The following is a 20,438-nucleotide window of genomic DNA, read 5'->3' as shown; positions in this document are numbered from 1 at the left end:
AATTCATTTCATTTTCATCATGTTATATTATATATTTTAAAAATGACTGCTTTGACTTGACTTTTTTTCTCTTTTCAATAAAGATATTTCAAAATAATACATTTTAGAGCAGTAATTATAACACTGTGAATCCGTGACATTTTTGTCCAAGATTATCATACTGTCAGAATCACATACGGGCCCATGCATGTAGGCCGCTAACAACATGGTTGTGTAATTTCACACACAAACCCAAATGTGTTTACAAGCAATTAAAAAAGTCACTTTTCCATAATATGTACCCTTTAAATAAACAAAACAAAACATTCTTCATCACTTATTTGAAAGCGCTACAGCGAGCTGCACCTCATCTTGAATGTTGCAGCCGCTGATGTCCAGGGAGCTGATGTAGCTGCAACTCAGAGACTCCAGAGCGGCGTCAGTCAGCTGCTCGCAGTAGCTCAGATTGAGATGGCACAGCTTAGAAAATCTGTAAAACAAATGCAAAAAGAGATAACATGACAGTGCAGGAGTTGATTGCTGTGTCTCAGTTCACGCACTCCCATACTTGCACTTAACTTACACTCGTCTTTCGAGTGCATAAGTGATGTATGATATGATGCATTGCAGGATACGGTACTTAGTACTTAGTACCCTCAATAGTCACCATCTTGGCTACATGGCAGAAGTGGGTGATGGCGTAATCTCTGCCTCATTTAAAGGTGGGCTTACATGCAAGTGAGCGAAAGCAATAAATTCATTTTTAATTATTGTACAATCAAGAAGTTGGGGAAAAAAGATGGCACATGTTTTATGGGGCAATCCAAATGTTGGCAACAATGCTCCGTTGAGTGGTTTCAATTCACTGTTACCAAGGAGAGAAGAGGAAGAAGTGGGTAAATATAGGGATCGTCTTTTCTGGTAAGTGTGTAACAATTGCAGTTGGTTGGGGCAGCACTACATTGTCACACACTTAGGACAGTTGGGTGCCCATTACGTTGATCGCAATCGACTGACAGTGTCACCCACGTAATAAAGGTCACTTTGAAGATGTCATATGACATTAAGCTCCCCTCCTGATTCGCTGTTGCGCCTCAACGGCAAGGTAAGTGGTAAACAGACATCTCAGGCGAAACACCAAAAAGCAACTTTCGTTATTATTCCGATTATGGATAAACTAGTTGTAAGATCTATAATATCTTTAAGAAGTTATCCGTTCACTTGTCGCGGCGAGTTATGTAGGAAAAAAAAAATTGATGGCTTGGTGGAGGCCAACGTTGACCAGAAACAGTTTCCTTTGTCACCGACTCTGTTCATAACATTCATGGGCAAAATTTCTAGGCGCAGCCAAGGTGTTGGGAGGATCCAGTTTGGGGGCCTTGGGATCTCTTGTCTGTGGTCCTGATGGCCTCATCAGGCTGTGATCTTCAGCGTTTACTGGGGTGGTTTGCAGCAGAGTGTGAAGATTCTGGGATGAGGCTCAGTACCTCCAAATCTGAGGCCATGGTTCTAGTTGGAAAAGAATGGTTTCCACCCTCCGAGTTGGGAGCAAGGTATTGCGGAAGAGTTCAAGTATCTCGGGGTCTTGTTCACGAGTGAGGGAAGGTTGGAGCGTGAGGTCGACACATGTGTCCGCGCAGCATCTACAGTAATGTGGTCGCTGTACCGGATCGTTGTGGTGAAGAGAGAGCTGACCCGGAAGGCAAAGCTCTCAATTTACCGGTCCATCTATGTTCCCACCCTCACCTATGGTCATGAGCTTTGGGTTGTGACCGAAAGAGCGAGCTCTCGGATACAAGCGGCTGAAATGAGTTTCCTCTGTAGGGTGGCTGGACTCCCCCTAACAGATGGAGCGAGGAGCTCGGTCATCCAGGAGGAGCTCAGAATAGAGCTGCTGCTATGTTGCCTTGACTTCGGTTGCAATGTCTTTTGCATCATCATTTTCATTTCTTGTACATCTGTAAACTTTGCTAACTGGACGTAATATATGACCTGTGTAATGTATGACCTGAACGCTACGTAGCTATTTTGACATACTATTCAGGTTATGTACAGAACTATTTAGAAATGATGTGTAATTATCTTTATTTCCATATTGGATGGAATTGTGAAATATTGAATATCAACTATTTTAATGACCTGTAAACTTTGAAACTGAATGTGAAATACTTAGCATTAGTATTTAGTATAGCAGTTTCAAAGTTGGATTTGAGAAACAGCATATGTATCTGTGCCAACTCTACCTGTATCCAATCATGTTGACAGCTGAATCAGTTATCAGAGAACACTGACTGAGACTCAGATCTCGCAATTTGGATGCCGAGGAGCTGTCGGCCAGGTGACAAATCCCTCTATCGGTCACTCTGAAATGACACAAACATCTCAACCTAAGCTTGCGTAATTTACTCACCAGCCAGGGCGCATCATTGATACAGACTTGGTACAGAGCGAGATGTCCAGGGACTGCAGGTTTCTGAGAGAGGCCACAGACTTGAGGCCCACATCAGTCATCTTGCGGCAGTCAACCACGTGAAGGCTGCGGAGGCCTCGCGAGCTGGAGCACAGAGCCTTCCAGCTCAAGTGGCTCGCATGCTTGTTACCTAAAGATTGGACATACAATTTGCCTGGGGCTCATTACTCACATCCCATTTCTAGGAGCAACAAGGGAATGATTCTCACCTTCAATGACGAAAGTCTTCAGTTTGGCTACTTCAGCGATTGCTTTGATGCCAATGTCGGTAAGGTTACACGCCTCCAGCAGAGAGATGGAGGACAGACTGTGGCATTTGGTCACCAGGGCCTGGATGTGTGACACATTAATATCTTGTGGTCATATCACAACAGCATGTGGACAAAAGTAGTCGGCCACCTCAATATTACACCTTCAGGATGTGGAAATAGAAGACGATGATGATTGAGTGTATCTGTGGGAATTTGTGAACATTTATGAGGTCAAAGGTGGGAAGACTATTCTCTTTTTAGCCTTTCCCACAAACAAGAACCGTGCAAAATAGCTGCATCAGAAGATCCCCCTTTGCCTTTTACACAGAACAAAGCTGGATATTGCTGCAACAGTGTGCTCTTTCACACAGTAACACTGCATCTGCAATCAGATAATTAGATGCGATGTCAGCGTCAGGTGTTAGGTATAAAATATTGTCAGACAATACCTTTTAACACAACAGGGCAGAAGTGTGGGTCATGTGTGAAACTCCACACCACTTGTCCCGTCATTGCGGAATCCTGCCTCTGTTATGCTCCGACATTACCTCCTGAAGTTGAACCTCATTCTGTGTTGGGAAAAACGGTAAAAAGCCGGCTTATACAAGCAGTGTTAAAAGGACTATTCAGCATTTTTTATTCCCCTGTGCTGGAATTGTGGAATTCCTTGATACACAGGTGTCATCTGCATCTGTTACGACTTTGATAGGCAAGAAGGCACTGAGGTTGTCCCTATATTCAGTGTTGGTGCTGTTTATACTGAACCCAAACACAGCAAAGGTGTTATTGAGTGAGTGTAACCCTTCCTGTCCCAGCACGGTGGATTTCCCTTATACACAGACACAATCATTCAAGCCTTTGAGGACCTTGGTTTGTACACTGGTACACAAAAGGGCCTTCTCCAAACTCTACATACAGTTTGTAGAATTATCCAAAAATCTTGTTAAGATGAACAATTAAAATTCAGGGACAACTAAGGGGTCTAGCTCATTTATGGTGTTTTTCCACTGCACAGTACCAGCCCAGCCCCACTTGCCTCAGTTTTCTATTAAAGATGCACCGATGCTGATACCTGAATATGGATATCTGCCAATACAATACAAATCCGCTCAGTATGACACGTTCACGGCTTCACAGACCGACAATAGTTCATTTTATTTTTGAGGTTATAATACACTTCTCTCCACAGGCAAGTATGATATTGTAGCAACCCGGAGGTTTACTGTTGTGTAGACGTCTGACTGTTCTGTGTGGTTGTGAATGCATCAGGCAGAGTGTGTGTGCGTGTGTGTGCGAGCGCAGCAAGAGTGAGGAGGACGGCTGCAGAGCGTGTGTTGAGACAGCTATGTTCGCTGATATTGTTCTAGCTACATTTGCTAACGGTAAAGCACAGAGGTGGCTCATGAATCAGAAATCTCCCCAGGTATCGGCAATTTCCGATATGTGTATTATTATGCTGATACTGGATCGATATCGGTCCCATCCCTATCTTCTATGTGAAATTAGTACTAAAAGAAACTGCAAAAATGCATTGCATGCACTGCATCAATTGGAACGAGACACGCCAACTAACGACAACAATGAAGGAGAACAAGCCTCTTTTAGCTACTCATACTAACGACAACAATGAAGGAGAACAAGCCTCTTTTAGCTACTCATACTAACGACAACAATGAAGGAGAACAAGGTTCTTTTAGCTATTCATACATTTTATCCAAGAGGAGACAAAGGGCAGCAAGAAAACAGACTGCTGCAGAAAAGTGGAGACTTGTTGAGTATAATACCACATAGTCAATTTTACCAGTTTCTTTTTGTTATTTCTTGCCTTGTATCCGCAAACGTTACAATTTAGAGACCAGCAGTGATTTACGTCAACCATATGGTATCTGTTGGGCACACTTGGCACCGCAGCTTAGTAGGTACCATGCAGGAGAAAAGGGCCATTTGAGTAGTACTGTTGTCCGTATGGTGACCCATAAATGAAACGTACCGAGATGCAGTTATCCGACAGCATGTGTAAGTCGTTCATCACAATCTCTTTGAGGAAAGGGCATGCGTCTGAAATGTAGTTGAAGCCCGTCACTGTCACCTACGGGGGAGAGAAGAAGGAGGAGGAGAACATGTCGACATTGGAATGTGACTCATCCCTTTTTGGATCCTTGCTCCTCACACTTTCAAGGCCCCATAAAATGAAAGCGTACATCTGGAAGCAAGCTAATGCACATTAACCCCCACCTCTCTCTTCTTTGGTGAATGTGTTGTCGTGAGCACATGGAGGGTCAGCCTGGGGGGCTTACTCAACAGACCCTCCTTCCCACTTTCTCTCTCTTCTCCCTCCTTTTCAGGTCTTAGCTCATTTCGAGTGCGGCCAGAAACAGGAGGGGACACGTGCAAACAGAGCTTTTGGATTTTCCACTGAGGAGGACTGTAAAACTGGAGCCTTAAAACTGACCTGGGTGCAGCCGGACAGGTCCAAGTGGATGAGACTGTGACAACCATTTCCTTCGCTCAGGTACTGGAAACCTTCATCTGTCAGTTTGCGGCAGTAGGCCACACTCAGATACTGAAGGTTGATACAGTTTCTGTTCGAAAACAATAATTAGTGCAGTAGAATGACAGACTGTGTTGGTTGGGTTATTGTCTGGGGCTACATGAGCACTGCCGGCACTGTGGAGCTGCGGTTCATTGAGGGGAAACATGAATTCCAACATATACTGTGACATTCTGAAGCAGAGCAGTAAATCTATGCTGCTATACAAGCTTTACACTGACTACTCTTAAGTTATATCCAAATTTCATTTCTGTAGTCCCTCAAGAGGATGTAGTAGTACAAATGCTTGCTGAAATGTGATTACAAGATATAGTTTATAGTTGTGGTAATACTAATAGTTCTTCATTACAAATACAAAATTATTGAGACACAGCTCTAACCAATCCATTCGTCTATCAGGATGTGGGGGACAAACACCCCTTTTAGACAATTGTGTGCATCCAACATTGTGGGAACCGTTTTGAGAATCAGCTAGAATATTTGCATAAATCTATCAACAGTGTAATGACGCCGGCTTTTGCGACCATGCTTTAGGGAGCGCCACATCTGTTCCTCTAAATCTTCACATTGGCAGCGACTCGAGCTGTTCTCACACGTGAAACGCCAGAGCTGGGCTCCACGTTTGGAAAAAAAGCATCAAGAGGGTAATTTTGGGAAGTGAAAGGCAAGGTTCCAGCGACTAAAAAGGGATTAGATTGTTTACCTGGACAGTTCCTTGAGGCTGAGGTCTGTCAAAAGAGTGCTGGAAATGTTCAAGTAGAGCAGGTAGTTGCAGCCCTCCACTATTGACTGAATCATGTCGTCCTGTCAAAGAACACACAACTGATTTAACATTTTATACATGTTGTGTGTCTGAAAGACAGCTGTGACCACTGCATGTGAATCACTAGATCAAAACAACAGCTGTCGTTCCAAATGATATCACGTCGTCATCTTGAGAGCTCAATCTCTTAATAATTCAGCAAATTAGCAAGATAAACAATATCTGACTTACAGTGATATTAAAACACTCTGACACGTTGAGCTCTTGGAGATTCCTGCATTCGCCTGGAATAAAAAGGCCATGCAAGTTAGTAAAGAACTATGCTGGTAGTTTTTTTTTATTGAGAATACTGGGTTGGTGGGTTTTTTTGTCCTAGTGAGACCTTTTCGACAATTTTATGTTTCCAGCATGGGAAGGCCTTTTTTGTGGAAGGTCCATAAAGGCATGGCTTGGAGGAGTTTAGTGTGAAAGAATATGACCCCAAGCCAATCAAACATTAGGCATGGCAGTTCTTCACAGATATACTCCAAAAAACACTTCATTCTACCTTCTCAAGTGACAATACGATAGAAATGAAACTCCGATGCAATTCAGAGTAGTCAGTGTACAGCAAAAGTATCGAGACACACCTCTTAACTGATCAGTTAGTCAACCATTAGTCATACGATTTCAGCAAGTTTTTGTGGGAACAGTTTGGGGAAAGGCCCTTTTCTTTTCCAGCATGAATGATTTACAGTAGTGTGTAAATCCATTGCCTTAAAAATCTCATAGAAAGTCCTCCCAGAAGAGTGGAAGCTCGCTATAGCTTTTTTCTGTGTCACGATATATACTATACATATGGTCAACATGTGGCAACATTTAGAGTTGTAAGTCACTATACGTGTGAGACTACCCTGCATTGTTAATGAAACTCTATAAATACATCTCTGGATGGCTCCTGCCTCTTATGTAACACACTGCATCACACTTCTTCCACGGTGAAGGCAGCTGTAGTCCATCAATGATTACTAACAGTTGCCCTTTGACTCATTTTTGCTTCTATTTCAAAACCTACCCTCGTCATAATTCTATCCAAAACTCTTGTTGATTCCACAGGCCGTCAGAGACTTCAGCATGCGTGTGAGCTCCTCTTTAGTCTATGCCTCCTTGCTCCTGCTGCTGCTCCCATCCGCGGAGATGAAAAGAGCGGGAAAGGGACGCGGACTCAGAGGAGCAAGACACAAGCTGGCACGGGACAGGTGGGCATGCACTTGGAGAGAATTATTCATATGCAGTATCTCGGAAAAGTTAGTCCAAACATCACATTTCAGCAAGCATGTTCATGTTTGCAGTATATCTTCTCAAGGGACAGCACTATAGAAAGTAACCTTGTTATACTGTAGAGTAATCAGTGTACAGCTTGTATAGCAGAATAGCTTTACTATCCACCGAAAATGAGTCAACACATAGCCACTATTGTCTAAATATCTTACGCAAGTACACCCGACGGTGAACATGTGCAGTCTGTCCACAAAGTGCCACAACAGTTTTACATCTGTTCATCGATCATCTTTCATTATCTTTCATTAGTGCTGCGTACCTCTTCATTTTAAACTTTAAAAAATTCCTCATCATAATAACACGCTACTGTTGTGGCCGTACTTATGCCAACTAAACTCAACTCTGAATTCCCGACGTCACTTCCTGCCTCACGTCCGGAAGACATTTATTGAAACACACACGAACACTAGTCTTAGTTATGTCTTAAATGGCTTATTTTCTCTGATTATATATACTATATTGGGTAATATGAGTGTAAAGGTGACTACAGGGGTGTTATTTCATGTCTGGAGGTCTCTAATACAGTAATATTCAAAAACGTATGCAGTAAACAGGCTTTCTATGCTCTAACTAAAGACACATTTGATTTATAAATAAGGAATCCTACTTCAGAAAACTTCACTTATCGCGGTCAGGTCTGGGACCAATTAACGAGGGATTACTGTACTTGTTTTTTTGCCATAACCCCCGTGGCAAATGGAGATCTATTGTATTTAGTAGTGGTGTCACGGGACACACAACTCACGAGACGACATGATGCACGAGACTGCATCCACAAGAACGAGACGGTATGAGATTTTAACATTATTATTACAATTTTAAGAAAAGTGCAATGAAAAAAAGTCTGACTGTACAAACTTTTAAATTTCACCGAGTCAAAAACAACGCAGGTGTGTTTTGAAATGTTTATTGTACCACAAATGAACGCAAGATATTTTTGTCAAAATGTTTCGAGACCAAATAAACCACTGTTATGATAATATACTGTATAATAGTAAATAATAATAATAATAATAATAATAATAATACAGCTCACTGTTTTTCTCTTATCTACTTGTCTTTGTCCATTTACGTCAGGGCTGTCGAGCAGTCCTTTGATATTTATTATTTTAAAAAAGACATTTATAATAAAAAAAAAACAACATACAGTACATATTCATTTAAAGAAAAATCTTTGTTTTTTTATTAGTTATTAGTATCAACATTTGATCTTTTCCTAGTTACATTATGCCTTTTTGTTCCATTTTTCCACTTTTCCTGGGTTTTTGTTTATTTTCTTTCTGCTATTCTGCAATGAGGCACGTTCCACAGATGGCCCTTCCACCACACTTTTGACACCCATGTGTGTTTCACCAGGGGCAGCAAGGCTGTGGAGGATTGTGTCCAAGCTCTACCTTCTTGGCTCTGTTGGTCAGGGGCTGAGTTACAGTATGGAAGGATTTTTACAGCTTTCAGACGCGCATTGCACGGCGTTGCGGAGATAGAGCTCACTCCCACTTGCCTGCTTGGTGGATTCTTCACCTTTTGTTGATGGCTTGCATTTAATTACCGAATAAATGCATGACGCCAGAAACACTTATATGCGCACCCTTACTCGCTAAATATAGCACCCGTGTCACTAATTGTTACATGGATCTCTTCTATGTGTGAAGTGTGTTATGAAACGGAAGCAGTAATCACCGGTACCTGAAAGTTGGCGCTGAGCTAAATACAATGAGCATCAATAGAACCGCTTGGTGATAAAGGGTGCAGATAAGTCTGAAAAACATGGGTGGATCTGACAAATATTTATGTAAAATTGATCAAATGTAGAATTACTGCAGCTTCTGCTTGGACATAACAATTAGCAAGCAGCTGTTAACTCCAATGGAAACAACAGCCACATGTCACTCGCTGATGCGGACACTGGGAACACCAAGGTACGTTGGATTGCAAGGTGTGCCTAAAACACTTTGCTTCGCTTCCAATAATGCCTTGAACACCTCCACTTCCATATTAGTGTATTATCATTCATAGTAGCGATGCCTTAGTTCAGTCTGATTGGCTTCAGGCTGCCTTGTTTTCACTCTACAGCTTTTCTCCAAACAAGAAATATTGTCACGTTTTAATCTTGTGAGATTTCACCTCCCTTTTATTTAGCGTGTGCACCTTTTGTTATCTAGCATTTGGGCTCGTTATCAGGTTGGAAAACTACCATGTGGCCCAGTTTCTCAAGGGAGGGTATCGCACTCTGCTTCACATTGCCACAGTACATGCTGGAACCACAGGTCCCCAGTGCTGGTAGCACTTGTGCAACCCCAGAGTTGTCACTCAAATGTGTTGCGAGCTATGTCAACAATAATGGCTGTGTCTTGTGTCATCTTCAGTGGATAGTGAATCTGCCCCGCTATACAAGATGTACTGAAATGTGAAGGCTGTACTCGCTTTTACAAAGATATGTACATGACAACAGCACCTTGGTTGGCCGAAAAATGTTGGGCCTCAAAGTGGACTTTTTCTTTTTGTTTGGATAAGGTGCATACATGTTAAGTCTGGGCATGTCCAAGTAGGTCACAACAAAAACAACAATAGCATACCTCAGCGCCTCCAGCAAAGTGTATATTGTATGTACTGCATCACTACTGTGCCCCACATTACTCAAATTCTTAAGTGACATATGCCAAAGATCCAAGAGGACATGCAGTTGGTGCATCACGTCTGCTATCGCCCTCTACTGGCCTGGCAGGCATATTACTGCGTTTTCTGTTCTTCTTTGGTGTCACGTTTTTTATCATGTGTTCAAAACCCTCAGGGTGAGAGGTGCTGGCCGTCACAGCAGATCCGATTCCCCTAGACCAGCCAACTGCTCAGAATCATCAGGGTCCGGAGGTGTCTTTGTGGACTGCCAGGACCGACGCCTCACTTCCATCCCCACCCCACAGACCTGGTCCAAAGCACCCAAGTTCCTGCTCCTAGCCCGTAACAGAATCAAAGTCCTTCGCAATGAGGCTTTTTCTGGCTACGAGAGTCTGACCAGTCTGGACTTGCAACAGAATCACATCTCATTGGTGGAGGAGGAGGCCTTCCAGGGTCTGACTCGACTTACAACGCTGCTGCTGCAACATAACCGCTTGACTTCACTTAGCGAGGAAGCCCTCATACCCATGCCAAACCTACGCTACCTGCGCTTGTATGATAATCCGTGGAATTGTCGCTGTCCGTTGGACAGTCTCATACAGACCCTTCAGGTCCCAAGCAACCGCCATCTCGGGAATCATGCCAGGTGAGTCTTCCTGTTTAATAATCCCTTTTACAAGACATTGTTTTTCTGTGCCATGCGAATGGCGAAAAAAACACAAATAGACACACCCATAAAAAGCTCTAAAGATGCCCACATTTGATACTCTAAACTCTATTATATGTCTCTCACAGATATTAAACGCAATTTTAAATGAAGTTTTACACATTAAGAAACAACTAAAGACATACAGTATACTTGTATTACAAGTTACACAACATCTGCCTTGTCAAAGCATCTTCCTGCCGGAAAATGTTGAGTGAATTGACTTGTGCTGGATTCATAGCTGCAGCACCCTGTATCCCCTGCAGATAGCGCCAACGTACCGCCTTCTATTTAAGTTAACAAGAAAAAATTATTTAAAATTACCAGCATCTCGTGTACAACTTTTTTTTTTTTTTAAAAGGTGCGCAGAGCCCATCTGGCTTAAAGGGAAGAAGCTGAAGCGGGTTGACCCCGAGTTGCTGTGCAAGGAATCAGATCCAACGGGCCGGCCGCAGGGCGACCAGACTGATCCCGCAAACCCCGGCGAGCCCAGTCCATTTCAAAGCAAACCAGACGCCACCACATCCTGCCACACTTACTACTTCCCTCAAGTACGCATGGACTGCAGTAACAGAGGCAAGTCTGTTATCAGCTTTCATTTCCATCAGTCACTGTGATGAATGGGCACCTCACTAGGCTCGGAAAAATGCAGCACAGATGTTTCTGACGCAATGAAAAGGGGGCAAAGCACCGTCAGAAAAGTGTTGTATGATTGGATCCTACTGACGCATGACTGGAGGTATTGAACTTGTTGTCCTCAAAGGATATTGAGCGACTGCTTTGGAATGTGTGTTGAATGAAAACAGTGGAAACTTTCAAATTCAATATCCCCGCTCCTCAGCAAGACTTCAAGTAAAATACATTTGAACTCCAAAAGTGTGTTATGTTTTAAGGTGCTGCTCGGCCAAATATAAGGTTAACTTGACAATAATAATAATCATGAAAAGTAAACTGGATTTAGTCTTAATAGGAAGATAATACGTTAATATGGTTCACCTCCAGATTAGTTCGACAGTATTTCCATTATTTCCCATGTGAAAAAGTGTTCCTAAATTCAAACATATCAGAATTTGACGAGTTTGCTTGAATGGATTGTGTTGGACCTCAGATGTGTCACTTTATATGGCAAATATGTACTCTTAACCAGATGATTTAAGCAAACCCCTTTTATTTTTAGGCCTAACGGAGGTGCCTGCTGGCATTCCTGACGATGTAGTCCACATCGACCTGTCCCACAACTCCATCCGTCACCTCAAAGCCAAAAATTTCCAAGGAGCAAAGAGTCTGAAAACCTTGAATATCAGCCATAACAACATGGAGCACATTGACACAGGTATTGAACCTTCAAATGTCCCATATGATACCATTTTTCAACAATTTAAAATAAGTCTCAGATGGCCCACAATAGTGTATTGGAAGTGTCTTGCCTAAAATCCAGCCTTGTTGTAATTTAATTAAATATTTTTTGTGTCTCTGTAGCTTTAATGCTAGAGCTGTGTGCCTTGCTCTGACAGTGTGTGTGTCTCCAAGAAGCGCTATTGTGCACTTTATCCATTTTTTACATATACTGTACACTGTAACTGTATTATGTCACACTATAGATGCCATACATCGCATACAACAACAAAACATTAAGGAATGAGACGAGGAAACGAACGTCGGCAACACTAGCATAGCTATGTGAGCTACAGTGCTAACATTACACTCACATTTTAAGTGCAACATCATGCTAGGTTAGCCTATTTGCTGAAGAAAAACAAGATGACCAAACTTCCAGCTCCCGTGTCTGTAGCTCAGTGGTTCTCAGCTGGTTTGGCTGCGGGACCCACCATCGCCCCTCAATGACAAGCGGCAACTCAAATTGCGGAAATTTTTAATTAAAACTTCTTATATTTAAAGGACCTGTTTACAACAACTTTGTAGAGGGCAACTTCTCATATAAGCAAGAAGTACAATTCAAAACAAACAAGTGTAACTTTTTTAAGGAGGTCCATTTTTTCTGTAGACCACCCGTTTGCCGGGATTAATAGGTCTAACTGGGCATAAAGCTGTACCTGCGAGTCTTCATTGTGGGCAAAATTCCAGCGTGAGCTGGAGCCGTGAGACGCTCATCTCTTTATAGCGTGCTCTTCTCCAACAGATATAAAGGCAATCTAGCAGTGTGTCGGACAGACGGCACGTTAATTTCACACTCGATGTCCTTCCACTTCTGCTCAAGCTGGGCCAAGTCACCCATAAACATGGCACGCACCTCGTGGTGGTGTAGTAAGCAAATAGCAGACGCGGGTTCATGGACATCGGGTCATGACATAATTTCTTTTCGGCATGACCGGCGACCCACTGAAAACGGCTCTGTGACAACCCATCAGTTGAGAATTCACGGCTGTAGGTGACTGACGGATAGTTTACAGAGCTCCGGGCTTTATTTTCAGATATGTAGCGAAGCCTGATTTTCTTAATTTTTCTTTTTTACAAAGCTGTTTTTCTTGAAGCGGTGGGCTTATACATGGGGCAGGCTCATCTTGCTCGAGGCAGGTCAGAAGTGTTATCATGTCCATGAGGAAGAAAGCTTGTCCTTCAAAAGCAAGCGTGCCTCTTCTCTCAAAACTGGAGCAAACAAGTGAGGTAGATGACAGATTTCATGTTTGGTGCTCATAAACAGGCTCCAGTGACACACATTACTGTTGCAACATCATTAAAAAGTCACTTTTGCATAATAAAGGGCATTCAAATGTGTTACTATAGCAATGGAGTCAATATTGCAGCAAGTGCTTTATGCAGGATGACAGAAAAATGTTATTGTGTTTTTCTTTGGCTGGTAGACAAAAGGAGCAGCCAAAGGTTGTTTTTTGGGGGGAGGACCCTGGGGGGGTTGCTTTACATCTGCTAGGAACTTCTGTTTCTCATTTTCCAGTTTTAGAGCTTGTGTGTTACATGATTATCTCTCTTTATAAATATGAAGGCGCCGAGAGTATTAGTCACTCTGCTCATAGTACTGTAAGGAGCTGCTTAAACATGCTGTGCACTTCTCCAGCGTCCCTGGTCGGGCTCTTACACCTTCAAGAGTTGGACCTGTCTGGAAACAGCCTGCATTTCATCCAGTACGGGGTTCTAGAAGACCTCTACTTCCTGTCAAAACTGAAGCTAGGGGGAAACCCGTGGGTGTGTGACTACAGGTGGGCTCCTCATGAGACATATGTACTCTTTCAAGTACACTATCACTCATCAAGTGCACTTTGCAGCATCCACTACATGGTGTATTGGCTGCGTCTGCACCCTGGGGTGAAGCACACGGGCCTGCTGTGTCGCTCCCCTCCCGAACACACTGGCGAGAGCGTGGAGGAATACGTGCGCTCCTACCACAGAGAATGTCCCAGAAACAAGCAAGAGAGTCAGCGGGACGAAGCCCAAGAGGACGCTCTGCTCTGGAGCACGTCCCTGGAAGTGCAGGGAGAGCTGGAGGAGGAAGTGGAGCCCAGCCACTTGAGGCGGCCCCAGAAGTATCAGATTATTAGACTGTCTTGAGTCCAAAAGACTTCAACTCTGGCTTTAAATAGGTTTTGTTTAAAACGTTCCACTCTTCTGTTTTCTTTCCATATTGTCAAATAGTCTGTATCAGATGAAGAATCTACCTTTGTGTGCAGTGTACTCTTATGTGGAATCCAAAATATATCTACTCTTTTCACTGAAGAGAATCCAAAAATATATTAAATATATTACAAAATACACTCATAGATGAACCTCCATCCCTCTTCTGTGCCGCTCATCCTCACTAGGGTTGCGGGTATGCTGGAAGAGTCTGGTTGCCAGCCAATCGCAGGGCACATTTAGACAAACAACCATTCACTGTCACATTCATACCTATGGACAATTTTGGAGTCGCCAAATGTTTTTGGAATGTGGGAGGAAACCGGAATACCCACGCATGGAGAGAACAAGCAAACTCCACACAGAAATGCGCAACGGAGATTTGAACCCAGATCTTCCCAATCTCCTGGCTGTGGCCAACATGTTCACCACTAGGCCACCATGCGGCCAGTAGGTGAACCTAACATCTTATATATCTCTATCTAACATTAGCATAATATTTTTGTGTTAAAACTGACAAAATACAATTGTGTAGGAAAATATTAAAGTCACTGTTGCACTTTTTTTTATATGCACAAGCAAATAAAATTTAATGGCATCCAGTATAAAAATAAAAAAAATACAATAATATTAATGTCTTTCTCTGTATTATTTTAATTTTATGTGAAAACATTGAATCACAAGTATATAGCATTTTTCTAGGTACTCAACACACTCAAGTAGAATAATAATTTCTTCACATCATAAATAATAGAGTCGAGTATGATACTACTTCAAATTGTGGCATTAATATTCTTGGTTATGTATTTAGCTGCATAAGAGGGGGCAAATATTAGAAACTGCTCCTCACTACAAACCACAATAATAAACATATTGTTACATTAAAAACCTCCTTCAAAACTAATTTTGATACAGTTCTTGTATTGGACCTCATTAGATTATGCAGGTGTACCTAAAGTTATGGCCACTACGGCAAGGAGTTACATGATGTGCACTCCCTTACGCTTGGAGAGTAAACCATCAATGATTTGGAATATACTTACCGATATATTGCAAACTGGACCATTCTAAGGAGTTGCAGCCGCGCAGGTTCAGATGGATCACAAACGGGCGGAAATTCTGCATGACCTCATTCATGGTGTTGTCCGTTATCCAGTCTTTGAACATTGACACATTGACCTAACAAAGTAGCCCATTCGGAATATTGTATAGCATATCATCCAGTGTGTCACAAAAGTGAGTCCATCTCTCACATTTCAGCAACCATTGTATGACAGTGTACCTTCTTCAGGGACAATACTATCAAAATTAAACTTGGAATCAATGAACCGCAACTCCCTAGTGCCGGTGGCACTCGTGCAGCCCCACGCAATGGCCCTACCACCACCATGCTTGACTGGAGGAAAGACACAACGTATATCTTGTATATCTTGTTTAATATTGTCCTTGGAGAAGATAAAATAGCCACTGAAATGTGAGGGCTGTACTTCCTTTTGTGAGATTCTGCATGTAAATGTGCAAAAACAGACCTTACTCCAAAGAGAGCTTGAGTGGATAAGAGTCTTCCAACTGCAGCACACTTCAGCACAGCTCAGCAGGTCTCTTATTTCCAGATACTGGAAGATCTGGGGGAACAAAACCAAGTATTCATATAATATATTATTCCTAGAGATTGAATATATGCTAAGATGGTAAGCAAAATAATAGAAGTAGCTCTCAGTGTGATACAGTGCAGTTTACAACATGGCAAATTACAATCAATGAATAAACATTTTGTTAAATGAATACCTCATGACTATTATTATTATTGCATACGGTACTGTAAACACCTAAATGGGCATTACTTTACAAAGCTGACAGGGTTTGCCTTCCACACATACAACACTTAACAATGACCAAACATAATAAAACTGACTTGCTAAGAAGTAAACAAAACTCAAAATCACCGCACGCTCCCCTTTGCCAAAAAATGTGAAACCAAAACAAACAAGGGTTTCATTGTTACAGTTTGAGCTAAATAAGTACAAAAATAACACACTCATAAATAAACCTATAAACCAAAAGCCCCTGATACTTGTAAGCTCACTGTGTCTGTGTGTGTGTGTGTGTGTGTGTGTTAGGGTTTACAAACCGCAACTAAATAACTGTGACCACGCCCCAGAATGAAGAATTCTACATATTGCAACATTGCACTTTAAAGGAAAACTGCACTTTTTTAAAATTTTGCCAGTCATCCACAATCCTTATGTGAGACATGAACACGTCTTTCTCTTTTCTGTGCGTGCGTTCTAAAGATATGAAAACAGATAATAAGAGACAGCTCATTACTGCACTGCACAGACACTTATTCCCCCTATAAAGCCTTCTGAAAAAAACTCCATAAAGTACCAACAATGCTTCATTTGCATATAATGTGATGTGCATATTAACCAAGCTACAGCGACAATGTTATTATTATTATTAACACTGTTACGGCGATCAAACTACCTTACTGGCACATTAACACCTTGCCACACCACACCAGCTAGCTAGCTACTAGACGGCTAGCGACTAGCTTCACCACACACTCGCCCGCAGCACATCACATTATGCTCACAACGCCTCAGGCGACTACCGAAGGGTAAAGCTACATATTGGAGCTGCTGTTGTGTTTTTATATTTGAGTTTGGAAAAGTTAACGTGTGTAGGTGTTTGTTTCTATGTTGCTATGTGAAATCAATGCGCCCACGAAGGACGTTCCAGTAATGCTTAAAAGGACCAAAATACGGCAAAATACTGTAAGTATTACATGTTATCTTGAATGTACCTGTTACTACAAGGTCACAGCTTGGATATAAAACCTTGGAGGTTTTTGGAGATGTTTTAATATCGGGCTTTGTAGGCAGTGTGTCCCATTACGTGCAGTAATGATCTGTCTCTTCTTATCTGCTTCTATATCTTTGAACGCACAGAAAGGAGAAAGACGTGGGTTCATGTCTCACATAAAGATTGTGGATGATGGGCAAAATTGAAAAAAACAGACTATTCTGTTCGATGACAGCACTGTTGCTGGATGTGGTTGGTCAGTGCACCACTTTGCCCCAACTTAAATGAATTGTCAAGGCCAATGGTTTACAAAGTTTGGCCTGGCGGCCATTATTGGTCGGCCTCACTTACATGGCCTCACATCAGTACAATTACAAACCGTATGCTTTGTCACCTACAACACGAAACTGAGATGTAGGCTTTTTCTTTAACCGCATAGCATATTTTCACCTACATTGGCATTTGGATTTTTAGCATGTAATTAAAGTAAACAAAAGGTGAGAAATATCATATAAAGTGGCCTCAGGGTCCTTCAGGGCACAAATTCGGACACCCCTGCTCTCGTGTCTGTGTGTGTGTGTGTTGCCGGCCTGGAAAGGTGCCTAAATGTAGTTTGCTGTGAGAGCATCAACCTTGAGCGAGATATTTGTGGGCAGTGCAGAGAGCCAATCGCATCCTTCTCCAATGTGGCTTTGATGGCGCCCCAGCTCTGAATCCGTCTGCAGCTTCTGTAAAAACACAGCACACACACATATTTAGCTGATACACTCTACACACACTTTCGTAATTCAGCTCATTTTCCACATGCATTCATACCCTAAAGTAATCTTTGGTCCTCCTTGAGTCCCTTACAATACTTCTCCACGCGGCCATGATGCGTTTCAGGATGCATGCTTCAAAAACATGTGCCAGCTTTTTGACTGCAGCTGTTTGAAGACATCAAGAGAGTGAAGAGTTGGAATAAAGAGAAACTTTGATGTGTAGAGGACAGAATGAGTCACAAAATAGGGAAGGTTGTCAGCAAAGTCAGTTTTGGACACACTTCATGTTTTTCTTCACTGTGAGAAATCCAGTGTCTTACCAGCCCGCGACTCCTCCTTGAGTTTGACCCAGTGCATCCACGCGATGAAAGCCGCCACCTGCTTTGACCTGTCGTAGTGCTTCGCTGCAGCGTCCATCTTGTGAGCCAACTCTGACGCGTCTGTCATGCTGATCATGGTGAAACTCTTCCAGCTCCTGTGCGCCCCCACAACCCACGCCAACAAACACAGCACATCAATAATTCATTCAAAACAGGGAACTTTCTTTCGGGTGGATCAACTTTCTGCTTTGAATTACAGCCGAGACCTTCTCACTTGGTGTACGCATGAATATTTTAACTAGGCATTTATTGCTAACATCATGAGATCGACTCTAAAAATATGATCGCCCGTTTAATTTCCACGACATAGTTTACAGTGGATAATAAAGAAAGAAAACATATAAAACAAAAAATTAGTTCATGATTCATAAATTATTATTTTTCAACATAGTTGTTATAAGATTTATTGTATTTGTATTTATTTTATAAATGTATCATTCTTTTTTTAATAAAAATATTTCTTAATTTACAATTTTATTTTTATTATTTTCAACTATGAATCTGATTAGAAATATTGATCTTAATAAGTTAGAAATTAAATAATCGCACATACATTTTAATAAATATGATTATAATTATTATAATATAGTACAATTATTGAATGTATTTACATAAATAAATATCTATTTATATATATATATAAATTCAATAATTGCACGTACATTTTAATAAATATGATTATAATTATTATAATTGTACAGTTTAATTTATTTCTATAAATAAATAGGTATGTATATATATATTTACAAAATTGTTAAATAATACATTCATCGTAATTATTAAGAGTACAATTATTTTTGTTTTTTATCTTATAATTAAAAAAACAATAATATAATAATTTTGTATTTTTTTTTATTTAAATATATAAAATTTGGGATTTTTTTGTCATTTATGTGATTCTAACCATTTATCTTCATAAACTGCAAATACAATTATTGTGATTATTATCATTTATTTTAAAAATTAAATACAAAAATAAGTATAAAATACGTATAAAACGATAAATATACATAAGAAAATACAAAAATATGCAAGACTATTAATAAAACCTGTGCTTTGCACAGCACTTATGTATACAACATCAAATCTAATAAATATATCACATGAAACATTATATTTTTCCACAAGCAAAACTGCATTTTAGACCACTCAAAAGCAACATTTTGACTGCAGACAGGATGGACACTTTCCAGCACTATGTTCAGCAGTTTTGTGCCATGGGTGACACTGAAGCCATGACAATGTCCTATGCAGCTCTTTCTTTGAGTCACTCCATCTTCTCTTTGGCCAGCTAATGAGGCTTGACTTTCACACAGCACCAGCTGCCTACAATCAACTAATTGCAGACACTGGAAGAAGCTCAGTGGGAATTTGTTTCCTCTTCTTTTTTTTTTTTTTTTGCTTGTGTTTGTTTTGAGGGAGTAAAGGAAGAAGATCATGCAAAAGAGCTGCAGGTTTTAAACACTTTGCTGCTGCAGGAGGCTTCTTGTCATGGCTGTTCTGTTTGGGTAAATAAATGCACGCTTTAGCTTTGCTTAACAATTAACGCTGAAAAGTCTGGCTAACTGCTTTGACTTTCAGGGTTCTTTGCTTTATTGTGTCGACCTGCCTTTGTTTTTCTCCTCAAAGCGGTAAGAACTCTCTTGTGTTTCACTTTTGTGTTGCTCTATTGGAACTAAATATGTGTGTTGTTAGGTTACAGTGAAGCACATAGCAATTCCCTCAAGGATGATGATTCAAGTACTAGTGATGTGAAGCGACTTGATCCACAAACCTTCAGCCAGTTTGATTCTGGAGCACCTTTGGACACAAACCAAGACATTGATGCTGCAAGACATGGAATACAAGATAAGTGGCACCAGACTGAACCAGTCAGCAATGAACAGGAGGAGAACCAGCATGGAGATTCTGTCTTTCAACATCCATTAGACCTTCTAGTGAAGGAGAACACCAAGGACACATCAGTGGAGGGCATCAGTTTTCCGGATATAAGCCATTTCAAGCGACTTATAGAAACAATGAAGAGCTCCTTCTTGACTCCTGGAGAAAACTTGGAGCATTTCCAGACAGCGAGGGGACTTATTCTAAATGAACTTGCTTCTGGTGTCTCTTCAGAACATTCTAAAGAAGAGTCTGTCGATGATGAGGAGGAGGGGGAGGAAAAGGAGGAGGAGAACAATGACGTCTGGAGTGGACCGTTGAATGGACAGAGCCAAAAGGGTGGCGGCTTTAATTTGCCAAGTCAAAT

At 41.4% G+C, this 20,438-nt stretch overlaps 2 protein-coding genes across 5 annotated transcripts in view; one reads left to right on the top strand and one right to left on the bottom strand.

Moving 5' to 3' along the window:
• fbxl13 (F-box and leucine-rich repeat protein 13) overlaps nucleotides 1-20,438 on the bottom strand; it is a 29,605-nt gene that overhangs the window by 3,228 nt on the left and 5,939 nt on the right. For 3 of the 4 annotated variants that reach the window (XR_008570425.1, XM_054776498.1, XM_054776500.1), the window contains 13 exons: nucleotides 18,131-18,285; nucleotides 17,866-17,975; nucleotides 17,682-17,777; nucleotides 15,774-15,869; nucleotides 15,288-15,423; nucleotides 6,246-6,298; nucleotides 5,955-6,055; nucleotides 5,153-5,282; nucleotides 4,691-4,789; nucleotides 2,659-2,779; nucleotides 2,417-2,579; nucleotides 2,223-2,342; nucleotides 346-469 (listed from right to left, as the gene is read on the bottom strand). Coding sequence is in view for 3 of the 4 variants with exons in the window: in XM_054776498.1 (XP_054632473.1) it covers nucleotides 346-469; nucleotides 2,223-2,342; nucleotides 2,417-2,579; nucleotides 2,659-2,779; nucleotides 4,691-4,789; nucleotides 5,153-5,282; nucleotides 5,955-6,055; nucleotides 6,246-6,298; nucleotides 15,288-15,423; nucleotides 15,774-15,869; nucleotides 17,682-17,777; nucleotides 17,866-17,975; nucleotides 18,131-18,285 (1,504 nt within the window). In the remaining variant the exon portion in view is untranslated. The remainder of the gene's footprint in view (nucleotides 1-345; nucleotides 470-2,222; nucleotides 2,343-2,416; nucleotides 2,580-2,658; nucleotides 2,780-4,690; nucleotides 4,790-5,152; nucleotides 5,283-5,954; nucleotides 6,056-6,245; nucleotides 6,299-15,287; nucleotides 15,424-15,773; nucleotides 15,870-17,681; nucleotides 17,778-17,865; nucleotides 17,976-18,130; nucleotides 18,286-20,438) is intronic. The other variant, XM_054776499.1, reaches the window with a different exon arrangement.
• On the top strand, nucleotides 4,922-15,010 carry LOC129181369 (leucine-rich repeat-containing protein 17-like). Its single transcript, XM_054776501.1, has 7 exons — nucleotides 4,922-5,212; nucleotides 7,110-7,252; nucleotides 10,126-10,596; nucleotides 11,018-11,232; nucleotides 11,834-11,989; nucleotides 13,691-13,832; nucleotides 13,899-15,010. Exons 2-7 carry the CDS (start codon nucleotides 7,128-7,130, stop codon nucleotides 14,179-14,181), a joined length of 1,392 nt encoding a protein of 463 aa, XP_054632476.1. The 5' UTR covers nucleotides 4,922-5,212; nucleotides 7,110-7,127; the 3' UTR covers nucleotides 14,182-15,010.

Source organism: Dunckerocampus dactyliophorus, chromosome 5 (genome assembly GCF_027744805.1).
Source record: "Dunckerocampus dactyliophorus isolate RoL2022-P2 chromosome 5, RoL_Ddac_1.1, whole genome shotgun sequence".
NCBI classification, from domain to species: domain Eukaryota; kingdom Metazoa; phylum Chordata; class Actinopteri; order Syngnathiformes; family Syngnathidae; genus Dunckerocampus; species Dunckerocampus dactyliophorus.
The sequence above is the reverse complement of the archived record's forward strand: the minus strand, read 5'-3'. Positions and strand labels throughout refer to the sequence as shown.